The 14,818-nt window shown below is 40.3% G+C and overlaps 1 protein-coding gene across 1 annotated transcript; it reads right to left on the bottom strand.

Moving 5' to 3' along the window:
• Positions 1-332: 332 nt before the first annotated feature.
• Positions 333-12,915, bottom strand: LOC306823482 (basic helix-loop-helix transcription factor scleraxis-like). Its single transcript, XM_079343041.1, has 3 exons — positions 11,524-12,915; positions 10,986-11,202; positions 333-1,039 (listed from the first exon to the last, which is right to left on the bottom strand). Exons 1-3 carry the CDS (start codon positions 11,913-11,915, stop codon positions 1,001-1,003), a joined length of 648 nt encoding a protein of 215 aa, XP_079199167.1. The 5' UTR covers positions 11,916-12,915; the 3' UTR covers positions 333-1,000.
• Between the last annotated feature and the right edge of the window lie 1,903 nt (positions 12,916-14,818).

The following is a 14,818-nucleotide window of genomic DNA, read 5'->3' as shown; positions in this document are numbered from 1 at the left end:
AATTTTTTCCTCACTTTTTCCTCTGCTCCTCAAACTCCTCTCCTCTGTCTCATCTTTGTGACAGCTCAATGCCCCAGGAAAGAAAAAAGACAAATGGAGAATGTGAGAGAGATAAAAGACAGAGTGATTGAGAGAGTGACGGTCAAATGTCAAACCGGGGGTTATGTTGATGTGAGCTACAGGTGTAGTTGATGTGAATCCTCCATCTACTTCGTTTATGTATTACTTGAAACCGTCTTCCATCGACATGAACAAACATACGTTTGATAAAAGCTTCTTTTGGTTCAAAAATGTTGACTACCTTTTACATTACATAAAAGAATTGTACTCCTAGGTATACAAAACATTTATTGGTCATCTTGAATTATTTTCCAGCATTATGACATTTTCAGAAAGTGATTATCAAAGATAACCAAATACCACACCAGTTCCAGCATGTTTTTTGGATTGAGCCATGAGTTGGGTCTTGCACAGTTTTACCTTTCATATTTTGCCATGAGTGCTGGTTAAATTACATATTTTCAATATATAATGTTATATCACATAAATATACATTTTTATTTCAGTTTACACAATAGTAACACACAGGTTTATTTTTTAACTAAAGATATGTCTTTCATGTGCCATACGTTCCTCAGACTCTGAACAAAGAGCCACTTTGAATGATACAGTACAAAGTCTCTTATAAGTGTTGTTGTAGACTCTTCCTGGTCTTGATAAGCATAGGGACGCTCTTCAAAAGTACTGTTCAACTTTTAAGGAGTGTTTCAAGCATATTTGAAACACTTTAAAAAAAACAAGAGTCCTTGTAGAGTGATATAAAAAAAGAGAAAAGAAAAAAATGATCGTTGGAGTTCCTTAAAAAGTCCTGGAAGTGCTTAAGAAATCCTTCAAAGTCTTTGAATCCCTCACACGTCTGATGAGTCTTCAAGTTGGAGATATTTTAAAACCATTAAGAGCGCTGTGAAGCAGTATGTCTGTGAGGTTTGTGTCCTTGGTGTTAACTTCTGATGGCTGTCTTCCTGTCTCTGTCTTTATTCTGCAAGAGAGAGAAACATCTCACATCATTGTGCATTCAACACTGAAATAATCTTAAAGGAACAGTACAACTTAACTGTTAGGAACAAGAAGATATTTCATTTAATCGTATGGAAGAAACAAAGAGAGGTATAACAGTCAGTTTGAAAAGTGCTAGAAGGAAGATTTTGTTAGCTTTGGGCTACTAGCCATTTGGCTCATTAACCTTTTACACCGAGTGTGTCGTCGACGACACGTTTGCGCAGGCAAACTTTGGATCGCCGAAATTATGTGACTGTTTGTGCAATCCGAAAGATTTCAATGGTTTCTGAAAGCTGGGACTCTCCGCTTTACAGCCAACCAGTTACCATATTGAAATCTTCTGGAAACACTGAATTACGGCGACCCAAAGTGCACCTGCGCAAATGTATCATCAATGACACACTTGGTGTAGAAGGGTTAAGATATGTAAATCGCATTAATCTTCTCATGTAACTTTTGCAAGAACAAAAGAGTATTTTTCCTACTGGCAGAAATATTTCCTCCATGATTGAAATTGATCAGATTAGGTTTGTCATATTTTTAACCATATGTGCAGCTTTTGGTTTTTACAGTGTATATCTGCTGACTTCTATGTTTTCCAAAATGTAATTCACTACATTTCCTGTTTAAACTGTTAACCAAATGGCATAACACTGTTTTTTAAAGCAGGACAGATATGGCAACCTTCCTTGACTTCAATACATAAATCTGCTAAACATTTGAGTGAGAAAGCAGTCTTCAGGGAAATGTAGGGCAAATGAAGGATAAACATGTTCATGTAGCAGATGTATGTGAGGTTTTGTTTTGTGCTATGAATGTACTAAATCAGTGTTACTGAAGTTAATGTATCTTGGCTGCATCTAGTAAACTAACACATTAATACGTTTGTACAGTAGCATACATTCTACACATTAATTATGAAAGTGGTAGCTAATAATCTATAAACTATAACAGGATGCAGAGCTCAAGGTGAATTAGAGTTTGAAAGCCTTGCAAATGCTTCTCATTTATCATTGGTATCAGGACACAGAAGCCTTGATTTCCTGGCTGCTGGGGAGATTTCTCTATCTGGCCAGGAAAATAACATCACATTTTCCCTCTACATTTAACCTCTGCTCTGCACACGTCTCAGACCATCCACCACTCACTTTCCAAGCCACTGTCAAGGGAATTAATACCAAAAAAAAAAAAAAAAAAAAAAATCACTGAGTGATATGCAACACAAGCCACCCTCATCTTTATTATTATACTTCACAGTTGATGTTTATTTAACTCATCAGTCTCTAATGAGCCTATGGCTGTGGGTCGAAATGAAATAGTGGTAGACAAAAGTGAAAAAAACTCTCACTCTCCATTTTCATTCAGAAGTGACTGAAGGACATGTAATTTGGTAGTTAAAGCACACAAAAGTGCTAGACGAAAAAGTCTAACAAGTGACTAACTTCTGTGCGCCTCAGTCCTCTGCTGACTTTTCTTCCCCCTCTCTATCGTCTCGTCTAACACTCGCCTTCCTCTCATCAGCCTCACACCTGTTCCACATTTCCTCTCAGCCGGAGCAAAAGGTGTAGGTGTTTGGAAAAATCTGTTTGACTGACATCACCAAAGGTGGGTAGGTGTTTGGAAGCGTATCAGGCTGTACTGAGACAATGAGATCATAAGATCTGGATAGGAATCAGCCCTCCCACTGATGGATGGTTTGTGTGAGCAGACACATAAACAAATAGTGTCAATACTTCCTCCAGCTGGGTGGAGAGCAGATCATTATTCTAATATTGCTGTTGTTGAGAATTCAACCATTACATTTTTCTTGAACCATGTTTTTTAAAAGGCTTTCACAGTCTTCTTACCTTTTTCAAGCAATTTCTTTCAAACAAGTTGATGATCACAGTGACTGAAGAATGTTAAATACACTTTAAATCCCAAAAGACCTCCCTCGGAAAACACTGTACATGTACACCACGACAACAACAAGCTCGCTCTAACACGCACACACTCAAACATTGGAGAACACACAGCTTTAAGTAATCATAGGTGAAACAGGCTGCTAGAGTCGAGTTGGCTGCCTTCATGATAGCGTCTTAAAAACATTTGTTTTACTGTGGCAGTAGGCTCCCACATTTAAACTTATTGCACGACTGTTGTTTCCCTTCTGCCAACACTTGCTATTAAACCACCAGCTGGAAGAGACAAGTGCAGACGGGCTGATTAGAAGCTCCTTTTAAAAACTGAAGGTATTTATCAGTGAGAATAACAAGATGCAGGTAACAGGAACGCGAGTGCTTGAAAAATCTCACTTAAAAACTGGGCAGGACGATTGGACTATTTACCAAATTAGACCAAATTACTCTGAAACCCATGTGAGTGCTGAGCAGCAGTTTGGGGAGCACAGCTGTGACTGGTTCAGTCAAAACAGGCTGAGGGGGGTTTAAGGGCAGCCTGGTAGTCAAAACAATCTCCTAAAGACTAATCGGACATGCTCAGATGGCTTCTCTGCTCTGTCCCTCTTTCTTTCTTTAAACACCCACACACACACAAGCAGACATACCTCTGATGTCCCGAGGGTGTGATTTGTCCGACACTAATCTGATTACCTGATGATATTTTCTTTAGATATGTTATAATGATATTACCTCGCTGGAATAATATTATTGTTTTACCAGAGTTATATGTAAAGAGTATAAACACTTTCTTCACATCATCTTATCAACTATTCAACTTACAAATGAAAACTCTGAGTTTGTTTTTCTCCAGCCTGTTCCTTTACCTATAACAAAATGATTTTCCATGCTCTCTCTCACTTTTACTGTGTTAAGCCATCCTGTCAAATATAAACATCTAATTTTGTTTCTGGCCGCGTGTCGAGAGGAACGACCTGTTGGAAAAAGTTGTTCCACTCGGGGACTGGCTCCGACAAGCATATAGGAAGATTGGTATTCAACCGTGAAATGAACACTGGTAATATCCCTTTAGTTTATTGAGTGAAAATATGTGAATATGAGTCTGTTCTCTCTTGTGTGTCTTAGAAGCTAAAATGACCCTCATATATAATCATCAATTAGAATATTATAGATGCACATAAAACAAGTGATAAAGAGAACATCAGAGTTTTTAATGAAGCTAACGAAGAAACAGAAAAAGCCACAGCCACATTTATGTGGTTTGGAGACATCACACATGTACTGGCTTCTGAAAAACACGATGACTCTAAAGTTGACTAATCAGACGTAATTCACACCAGTCAGCCACACATACATTTAATTATTCCCACATTTAAAATTGCTTATAATGACTCCAGAATAAGTCAAATTTGTTTACAGCATTCTCTGATGACTTCATTCTGCTGCGTTACACACCAAAAAGCAGCTTATCATCAGTGCTTACATGGTCATCCAATAAGGCATTAGTTCGGTAGGTGTTTACTAAAGAAACTTCTTATTTTAACATCAAATCCTGCTTTTCTCTGTGTTTTAGAGTTCTGTTGGTTTTGTCCTTAGCCTGGCTCAGCTTTCTGTGTTTTTGTTTGAATTTCTTCTGCGAGCAGCTTTCTCCCTACAGACCAAATTACAACACAATGATAGTTTTGCTAATAGATTTTGTTAGTTATCTGAGCTGACTTCTTCTGTTGGTGTTAAATTAGAGTTTAACTGCTTCCATCTGTGCTGAAAATATACAGACAAGCCCATGCATGAAGCCTCACGTCATACACAGAGCCAGGGAGACACACACATGCAGACAAAAACACACACACACACACACACACACACACACACACAGAACGTGGGTAAGAATATTTAAAAAGTGTGTCTAAAGCTGCCTTCGATGCACCTCATTAGCATAGCTTGACTGAGAAGCAAACAGGCCATGCACAAAACATTAACTCCAGTCAGCAGCATGCAGCATTTTATCAGTAAATGAGGGTAATTTAGTTTTCATCTCTGACCTTGAAACGTCTACTTTCATGCACACAAATGACGTCAGGCTTTTTTTCCACTGAAAACAGACTAATAACCAAATGTCTGCAGAAACCGCAGCCATTAGTTTGCTATTGCATATGTCCTATCTGTGCATTTAAGCTCTCTTAAGGTGCACGCTTCATTTCATCTCTATAAAGAAGCAAAGTGTAACTTTGGTGCAGTCTTAAAATCAACTGTCCAAACCGGAGGATAAATAGCTAAGTTGATTATCCCTCTGAGTCTTTGGATATTTCTCTGCCTCTTTTTCGCCCCTTCTCGATCTCTGTTTCCACTACTTCCTGCACACCATTAGTTCCAAAAGTGTTGAAAGCTTGTCGTGATCCAGGGCTCCTTAAGTGAGTAATCATATATGAGACTTTTTTTTTGGGGGGGGGGTGTCATGAAAGACGCAATGAAGTGCCGTCTGGTCGACAAAAACAAAAAATAGAAGAGGTGGAGTGAAACGCTTTTGATAAAAGTCTTACTGAATGTGGTGCACTGTATTTCTGTATGTGTGTGTCTGCATGTGTGTAAATAGTGTGTGCGTGTGTGTGTAGGTGTGTGTGTGTGTGTGTGAGCAGCCAGGGCGTTTCACAGAGAGTGGTTTCTTTAACATAACCATCAAAGACCGTCGTCAATGTGTTTCTAATAGCAGCAGCCGAATTAAACACTGGCTGAACAGGTCTCAGCAGAGGATAAATCATTTACAGAACAATTAGCTCATTTGTTGCTCCACTCTGCACCGCCAATGACTTCCAGACACAGAGAAACCCGCCAATGTGTGTGTGTGTGTGTGTGTGTCTGTGTGTGTGTGTGTGTGTGTAGGAGTGTGTTACTGTACTGTTAAAAAGCCCTTCTATGTCAATCACATCCATCTCAAAGTAACAAACACATACAGATCAAATAACCACTCGCTGACTCTCGCGCACACACTTACACACACACTTACACACTCAAGTACAGATAAGTCCGTTTCCAATTGCACAGTGCAGTTTTAGTGCCACTGTCTTTCCATACGCCCTGCTTTCCAACCACACACAAAAATCTTCATGTATAAAAGTTTTACTGCAGCCAGAGATGAAAATAAACGCTCTTTGTGAAATTAGGAACCGTCAACCCTTCTGCAATGTGCGGTTAAATTACACATTTCTTTTTCATTTCTAGAAATTCAATATAAATAACATTCCTGGAGTTGTAATTAAATTTAGAGTTGTGCCTTAAAATTCTTGTAAACTCAACTAAATGTGATCAGATCAAAGGAACAACAGCCTTTTCACAGCTACCAGAAAATAAAGTATCATTTTAGTCATAATTTTTCACGATTTTTATTTTGTTTCCAAACCCATAAATACTCCTTTAATTTGTAAAACGAGCTTCTTCAAATTTCCTCAATTGGAAAATGTGGGCTTCTCACATGCAGCTTTAGGGGGAAAAAATTCTGATTGATTGCCGTTACTGGGAGATGAATCAACGTCTCTGTTTACGTTTGTCATTGGATGGAATTGACCCTTTACCTGTGTCGAGCCAAAAGAAATAAGAGAGTTGAAGAGGAAGCTGTAAAAATGTGTCAGGTACTGCCGACTACCAACAACAAAGTAGAGAAGCTAACTTAAATGAACTTATGGTTATACCTTTGTGTCAGATATTAGCTCAACAAACCCTTCCCAGTGTCAGCAGCATAAGATAACCTAAGCACAGTGAAGCACAGATAAATATTTATTTACAACACCAAAAATGCCTCTTGTTTCTAGAAGAGATACAGGAGACAATAACTCCAAAATGATTACTAAAGCAGTGATAACGCAGGTCCTCTGAAGGTTCAGTCCAGGCACCTGACAGTTGCAACGATCAACGGAAGCAAAGGGCTGCACAGGATATCTGCATCAATCAACCCGACAGCGCAGGGATTTCAGCAGCCCTCTGCTCACCTTAATCCTCCATCCTCAGTCCTGAACATCTCATTTACAGATGGATCCATCAGGAGCCTCCCTGTTTTTTACTGCTACTATCACAAGCACAGGTTGCGCTCCAATGCATCGCTGCCAGCTGCTGCTCTGTCCCAGAAATACTTCTTGAATATTTGTCAGGACACATGTGGACAAAGAGGAATAGCTTGGAATCATATCACAAGATCATGAGTAGAAATGTTCCTCAATGTGTGGCTAAAGAGCTGAGAACTAGAGAGGATAAAGAACATCATACAGTAGAGATAAGTCATAGATTCGCAGTATGATCTCCCGCTGAACTTGAGCAACAAAACTGAGAAGATTTTCACTGATCTTCAGACCTCTACATGTGTTCTCCTAAACAGAAACAGTCTAAGGGAAGTGTGCATCTTGGAATTTGGGTGAAAATTAATTCCTGTGCATGAGTCTCACATAATGAAATCACATCAGTATTGCACTGAATATGCAATTCACCCTCCCATTGCAGTAGTCATTACTAACACACTGTTTGTTTTGAAACCGTTATACTGTATGGACACATAATAAGAGGAAATGAGCGTATACTTTTCTCACTTTCACCCTCTCCAGCACTCGAAATAAGCATAATTGTAGCAGCAGCTCTAAGCAGAGCTGACAGCTGTGATGAACCTCAATGAGCATAAAAACATACAAAGAGAGCACAAAGTCTCGTTTTACCTCCACAATCGTTTCCTCTCTGTAATCACAGCACTGACTCTGCCCTTTAGCCCACTTAAACCCTCTCACGGCCACTTTTCCAGGGAAAATGAAATCCTGTCAGGTGCTGTCAATCAACCGTTAACTATTTATATGCCAGGTGAGCCTGGGATCCCTTAAAGTCTCCTTAAAAATATATATCTGGTGATATACTAAATGTTTCATGTTTCCAACAAATCCCTTTTTTTCTTCAGTTTGTGCATTATTGTATATTTAACTCTGAGTCAGTCACACTAATATCATTCTGGCACCCTAAAAACTACCAGCAGCACAGAATGTGAATCAATCCACTGAAAGAGTCCCTGGCTATACAATATACTTTCAATCCTCCTTTTTGAGCTTCTTTAATTAAAAAAAACGAACTCTTCAGGGAATAATACTAACCATTTGTTTTCATAAGCCACTGAAAGATAAATGGGAGTTTGCAAGGTTTATTAATATGAAATTACATTTAAGTGGATGATGACAGATCGTAAAGCAAATTCTTTGTAACAACACAAGACTTACAAACATGCAACAAAAAAAAAATCACAAACGTCTACAGCTGATTTAAAGCGGCTCTTGCTCCTTTTACGCAAACAAGATCAAAACCGAGGAATATTGTTTTTTCCTGATGGGTGCTTTTTGTAGACTGTAGAAAATCAATCAGCAGAAAGTAAATGGCAATGACATCCATTCAGGTGTTTTTTTTAATTAGTATTTTTTTTTTTTGATATATGAATCAAAAATATAGAATCAAAAAGTACCAAACCTTTGAGAATATAAAAACCTCAGTCATATTTTCACTAAAAGCTCCTGCAAGACCTTAAATGCACAAACACCAACAACAACAACGTATTTTGCATTTTAGTCAGTGCAATAGTTTGTTGAGACCTTTTTAGAATTAAAAACATTCATTTCTCCCAAATTGGTTTTCTTGGATTTTAGTTGCATGGTTTTGAGGTTTAAAATCTGGTTACATGAAAATCTGATATATTACATGAGAGACGAAAAGAAATTGTTTTCCCCATACTACATACACAACAGTGAATGGTGTTCACTGTTGGGCTAATGGGAAACAGCATCATGTAACTGACATGAGGTCAGAGTGTCTACAAGTGAAGGTTTTGACATGAGAAAGCTTCAAAATAGGTTTCTACCCAGCATGCAGTTACAGGTCAGTCCTGTGTCTGCAGCAGACAGCTGACAGCAGCAGATAATATTACACAGCTCCTACTGACAGCTCTGACCTCCACCCGGCTGATCGATACGCAGAGAGACGAGGGAGAGGAGGGAGAACGAGAGGAGCAGGGAGGAGGAAGATGGGAAACAGAATAAGCACTATGTAGGGGTATATGAGGAAGAAAAAAAAGTGAAGAAGTGAGGAGGGAGAAAAGGAGACAGAAGAGAGAACAGGAGACACTGAGGATATGAACCGAGGGTGTCTGGGTTTCAGACACTGCGGACGTCTAGGCTTTCACTTATAAAGGCTCAGAGTGGAGGTAGCGAATGTGTGTGCGTGTGTGTGTGTGTGTGTGTGGGGGGGGGGGGGTCTCACACTGTTGAGACTCAGGTTATCCCCCAGCTAGAGGGTCTCAGGGTTTAGACACTGAGGAGGGTATTAGCTTTCACACACTGCTGGGGTTACGGGGGAGTCTGCCAGATGTCAGCTCCTCACCCATAAATCCTGCTAAATGGGCAGCGGCTGGGTTTGAGGGGTGTGTGTGTGTGTGTGTGTGTGTGTGTGTGTGTGTGTGTGTGTGTGTGTGCGTGTGTGTGTGTGTGGGGGGGGTGTCACCCCTCTATCATCGTCTGAACGTGCTGCTGGTGTTTGTTGAAGTCAAACTGGAGGCCTACAGTATGAATTTACTTCATCAGCTGATCGATAGTTTCTAATCTGAGGGAAAACTTTCTCATGCTGGAAGTGTTTCTAATTGTGTTGAAATCTTGAGAGGAATCAGTCAAACAGGTTTACCTATAATCTCATTGAAGCTCCTCTCAATGTTATCTCTTAAATTGCAGACTTCAGAGACTGTGACTGCAGAAGGTAGAGACTTAAGTCTTAACAGATACAAAACTTTGAGCTCTTGATTCGAAGAAATAATACAAATTTGTTCTCCTTCCTAAACTTCATTAGCGCCCGAAATGTTAATTAATTGTTGTGTGTAAAGGTACAAAAACATCTTCAAGTGCTTTTGGAAAATGTTCTTTCTTTAAGGGTTGGCGCCCCCTGTTGACAGCGGGCAATACGTCTTGTTTCTTTGTTTAATGCTGCTTTGTAATATGTTGTATACACTATTTCCTCTTCCTTCCTTTTAACTTTTCAAAGTTGTACTCACTTTGAATCTTCTCAGGGAAACTGTAAACAGTGATTCGTCTTTGACGGGATCTGATGACAATAGTAACAGTCGTAAGTTCAGTCTCCTTTCCTTGTGTCTCATTTACTTCAACGGATAAACAGACGTTATTTATTTCAGTATGTTTAATAATCAGCAAGAAATTCCTCACAGTGTGGTAAAAAGAAGTTTTTTTGTGACTTCCAGTTTCAGTGGAACAAAGTTGGTCACTCATGTTTGTTCTTCAGCAGTCGTGATTAAAACTTTTCATATTCCAACTGACGTCAATACATTCTTTAAATTATACACATGGTTTTGGAAGGACTTTATAGTCGTCTTGTCATAAATCTAACTGTGTAAATACCCCAGTAAACTTCAAATTCTTATTTTAAAAAAGAAAGGGGATTTGGTTGGAGGATTTTATATCCAACAAGTTTGAAATATTGTCATTTTAAAGTTTGTGCTTCCTCTCTCTGCCCTCTCTAAAAACTATTACTTCTGTTTTCTAAAACGTGAAAAGAGTTTTAGAAAGCGCCTTCCACTTTCAAGCCACCTGCTCGAGTAAAACAAACCCCCAACAGAACAATAACACAAAGTCCTTCACCCCCAGAAGAGGACTTTAAAGAGGTTCTGCTTTTAATGTCCCTCAGGGCCAATCAGGTTTATAGGCACAGTCACTGATCTCGGGTCAGCTTTAAGCACCATATTGACCTCAAAGCACGCCGCACTTTCCCAAAAGGGGCTTCGCTCCAAAGACTGAACCGCGTTTTTCTATTCTTTAAAGCTGGACAATGCGCTCCTTGAAAGTGTGTATAGTATTTTTGTGCAGAGCATGTGTAGAAAACTGAAAAGTGTTATTAAATTACACTTAATGACATTTTATTGTAATTTAGTTTAACATCTTATGCTGAAAAACATTTGTGGGTCGGATGCGTTTAACTACTTTCCGCTTGTTGATATAACTCAGGTCTGCTCACCATTTTTCTCTGGTTGCTGAGACAGAAGGTACAGATGTGCTTCGGCTGAGCTGATTGGTCGGCTCCTCGGCTTGGGGAGGAGTTAACGTGGAAGAACGGTGGTGAGGGAGCGTGGCACGGCTGTCCGTCGTGGAGACCTTCGCCCAGGAGCAGCACGTTGCCCAGATGGCTGATGTAGCTGCTCGCCAAACGTAGCGTCTCAATCTTGGACAGCTTCCTGTTCAACAAATAAGAAAAGAATATATATTATAAATACAACGGTTACTTTTGTAGTGTATAAAAAAATATGAAAAGAATGATATAGTACTTAATTTGCAATGGGAAAAAAACAACTTCAAGAAAAACTACCTCTACCTCTATTAACTATTATAAGAAATATTCACCAATATTTAAAATACCACCAACACAATAAATTACAGGCCCCTCCTGTAAACAATGTCATGATTGCATGTCACCTGTTGTCTTGAGAGACTTTTTTATTCCCCTGGTAATGAATACAAAATGCTTTGTCACATCCCTGACTCTTGTTTCTCCGTACCTGTCTGCTGGCTCAGTGGGGATGAGCGTCCTCAGTGCTGTGAATGCTGTGTTGACAGAATTGGTTCGATCCCTCTCCCGAGCATTCGCTGCCGTCCTCTGGCGGCCCTCACCAGGGGGAGAAGAGCCCGGAGGCACGAGCCTTTCAATCATGGCAGCCATGTCTACCCCTCCTGCTCCCCCACACAGTTTCCTCTTCCTGTTCACCTTGATGTGAAAGGCAGATGGTGAGGAGGACAAACGGTAAGCGCCAGAGTTGGAGGGGTTGTTGGAACGTTCCTCTGAGCCCGATCCCTCGCTCCCGTTCTCATCATCATCTTCGGAGAGGAGGGCGATGTCGCCGTACAAGAAGCGGCCTGCAGGAGGCGCTGTGCGCAGCATCGCAAAGGTCATCTTTGCTATAGATGCTGTTATAGATCTTGATCTTCTTATGGATGCAACTGGGCGATTATTGAAGACTTGTCACTTCTAAAAGTTTGTTATCAGAAGTGCTTGGCTATTCTTTTTTCTGTGCTGCTAACTAAAGTTTGTCAACTCTACTCCTGCGACTTTACGCCACCTTTTTTTTTCCAAAAGTTGATAGCGCCAGGTGAATCAGATACAGCCTTTAAGATGATAAATAGAGCTCAGTTTAACAGGTCCTGAAGTCGATCCTTAGTCAGTAATCAAGAGCAACCCGTCCTCAGAGCTGCTGGTTCTCGGGTGGCTGCAGGTTCCAGGTCAGACTTGTTTTTCTCTCCTGGTTTACTCAAAAACAGTTCACATTCCAAAGGTCAGTTTTTCTCTCAGTTAATCCTTTGAAAGAAAGACAAATCAAAGTGGCATGTTGCAGCAAAATGGCTCATGAATTGTCCTCTATCACTTCTCAAAACATCTGTCCTTGTCCTTTGCTTCTATATTTGTCTGTTTTAATTCCAAGATCCCTCCGCTGTTGCAGAAGTTTGTCACTCTTTTTCTCTCCTTAAGACTCTCTCCGTCTTTCTCTCTGTCTTTCTGCCTCTTTGCTCCACGTGTGCCTGCTGTCTGAGTGTTTCCGTCTGCCTCGGGTCTTATAGCCAGTGGGAGGGCCGGAGGACTTGTCCGCTCCTCCCTCTGAGCACTGAGGGTCCCTCGGCTGCTGTCGAGGAGCAGGCCAGAGAGACCAGAGGCAAGAGGCGAACCATCACCAGCAGTTTGTTTTGGCTGCACGTGGATGTGTTTAAAGGGAAATTCAATGGAATACAGAAGCTGCATCTTCCTTCAGTGCTCGGTGGGTTTGGTGACATACATTGCTGATCAGAATGTTTTATTAGTTGAATGGTGAACTACAATGGAAATGTAATATTTGTAATTTGTTATCTGATGCAACAAACATCTGACACTGAACTAACTTGGAATCTGTTTCAATCTAGTTGTTGATTCTTTAAAGACCCTTTTCTTACATTACAAGTTGCTTAATCTAACAAATCAACTTTTAGTTTTTAGCTGTTGGTAAACATTTATCACAATGGTTTATTACAATGCAACATGTCCGATGTGTCCTTGGGCAATGACCCTGAATTGCTCCCCCTGCTGCATCAGGGGCGTATAGATGTGTATGAATGGGATTAGTTACTTGACGGTCAATATACAAGGCAACCAGTGGCATCAGTGTAAATGGGTGTGAATAGGTAGGTGTGACATGCGATGTAAAATCGCTTTGAGTATTTTAACAAATGGCACCAAATGAACCGCTATAATAACTCAACAATTGCTCTAAACATTTTTGATTGAAGATAGAAAAAAAATAAAGATAAAAGACTCCAATTACTGCTGGTTCTCCTCATGTGCAAGTACAAAACAAAAACAACAACGTAAGTCCCAGTTTTGATTTTCAATGTGAATAAAAAGGATGTAAGAGACTAACTTCCAGGTTAAATTGCATCCATCATTTCAACTAGTCAGTCTCTACTTTCCAATAAATGTCCAACATAATGTTTAAATAGTCTCGCTTTCATCATCTACCCAAAGATCCAATTCTGCTCTTATAAGTCAGGGCATGCTCTCTCTCAAAGGGGACTTTAAGACTGAGCAGTGCTGGTTTATTTTATTGTATGTCTTGGTGCTCCTCACAGCTTTTGCCTACAATATTCTTCGCAGCAAGAGGTTGGACTGTGAGCTTTGCAGGAGCGGATGTTTTCTTCAGCCACATTCTTGACAGCAAGAAGCAAGGGAGCTTGAGTGCTGAAGCAAGAGTTTTCCTTTCTGCCTGTGTCCTCTTTCTTTCCCTCTGCCTCTCTGCTCTGGGCCGTGTTTGTCTCTGAACAGCAGGTTGGGAGGCTTGCAGCCGCAGCGCTGGACAGTCCGAGCTCGTGGTCAAAGCCAGAAACTGGTTGTATTCAGCCACAGCTGAAGCCTTTTATCAGCACGAGCTGTGACGCTGCTGGGCCTGCAGGCAGTTTTTCCTCAAGGGATTCTGATTTTTAGCGTGAAGTGTTTTTGGTGATGAAGGGGAGGCTCCGGGGTGTGTAGGAGTTGCTTCTTTAACTCACTTGCACTCCTTTTAATAATCTGTCTTCCTCTGAAATAAAGACAAATGAGAGCAGACAGCAAAGGGAGCAAATACAGAGCAGTGATGAAGACTAGAGTTGGATAGAGCTAAAGAAAGACAGAACAGCTTGTTATATTTCAAGCTATGGATACCTCTTAATACATGTAATAAGGTAGACACGTTTTTTTCTGTGACTAGTTTGCCACAGATTTAAAACCTTTACACGGCCTTCTTCAAACTGTGATCTGCTTTTCTAACTTAAAGTCTTTTGGATTTTATAATCCTTGATTGAGCAACATAGATCATTTCCAAGGAACTGACTGACCCTTACATTTTATTTCCTGCTTCGACTGTGCAGGGTTTAAAGGTTGACAGCCTATGTAAAACTCAACTATGAAGTCTTTAATCCTCAGTGGTACATTATTGAAAACTCTAAACCCGACTGCCATTGCTGGTATGCTGCTTTTGTGTAGATTGGCAACCGAGAACCGATGTTGAAAACTAATAGCACAATGAATAATCTGTCAGTAACACAATGTTAAAGTCAGCATTCATCACTGTTTTCTTCTGCTGTCCATATTTCTCTCTCTTTCCCTCTACTTTGTATCTATCTCTACCCTTCAATCATAGTCTGGTGTTTATTCTGTGGTACTGACTGTTTGAGCTGAGGCCAGAGTTGGCTGCAGTCATGGGTTTCACTACATGCACGAAGTGCTTGGGGCAGCGTGAAGGGAAGAAGCAGATCAATGGGTTGGCTATAGGTGGGAGATCAAACCACGGCCATTAC

This window comes from Symphodus melops (genome assembly GCF_947650265.1).
Source record: "Symphodus melops genome assembly, chromosome: 5".
NCBI classification, from domain to species: domain Eukaryota; kingdom Metazoa; phylum Chordata; class Actinopteri; order Labriformes; family Labridae; genus Symphodus; species Symphodus melops.
The sequence above is the reverse complement of the archived record's forward strand: the minus strand, read 5'-3'. Positions and strand labels throughout refer to the sequence as shown.

What these genes read in the sequence shown, in the direction of transcription:
- LOC306823482 (XM_079343041.1), bottom strand. Translation starts at nt 11,915, where the DNA reads ATGACCTTTGCGATGCTGCGCACAGCGCCTCCTGCAGGCCGCTTCTTG. An exon ending in CCCACTGAGCCAGCAGACAG is followed by an intron (nt 11,203 to 11,523) that starts GTACGGAGAAAC and finishes TTTGTTGAACAG; the next exon opens with GAAGCTGTCCAAGATTGAGA. An exon ending in TCAGCAACCAGAGAAAAATG is followed by an intron (nt 1,040 to 10,985) that starts GTGAGCAGACCT and finishes TCTCTCTTGCAG; the next exon opens with AATAAAGACAGAGACAGGAA.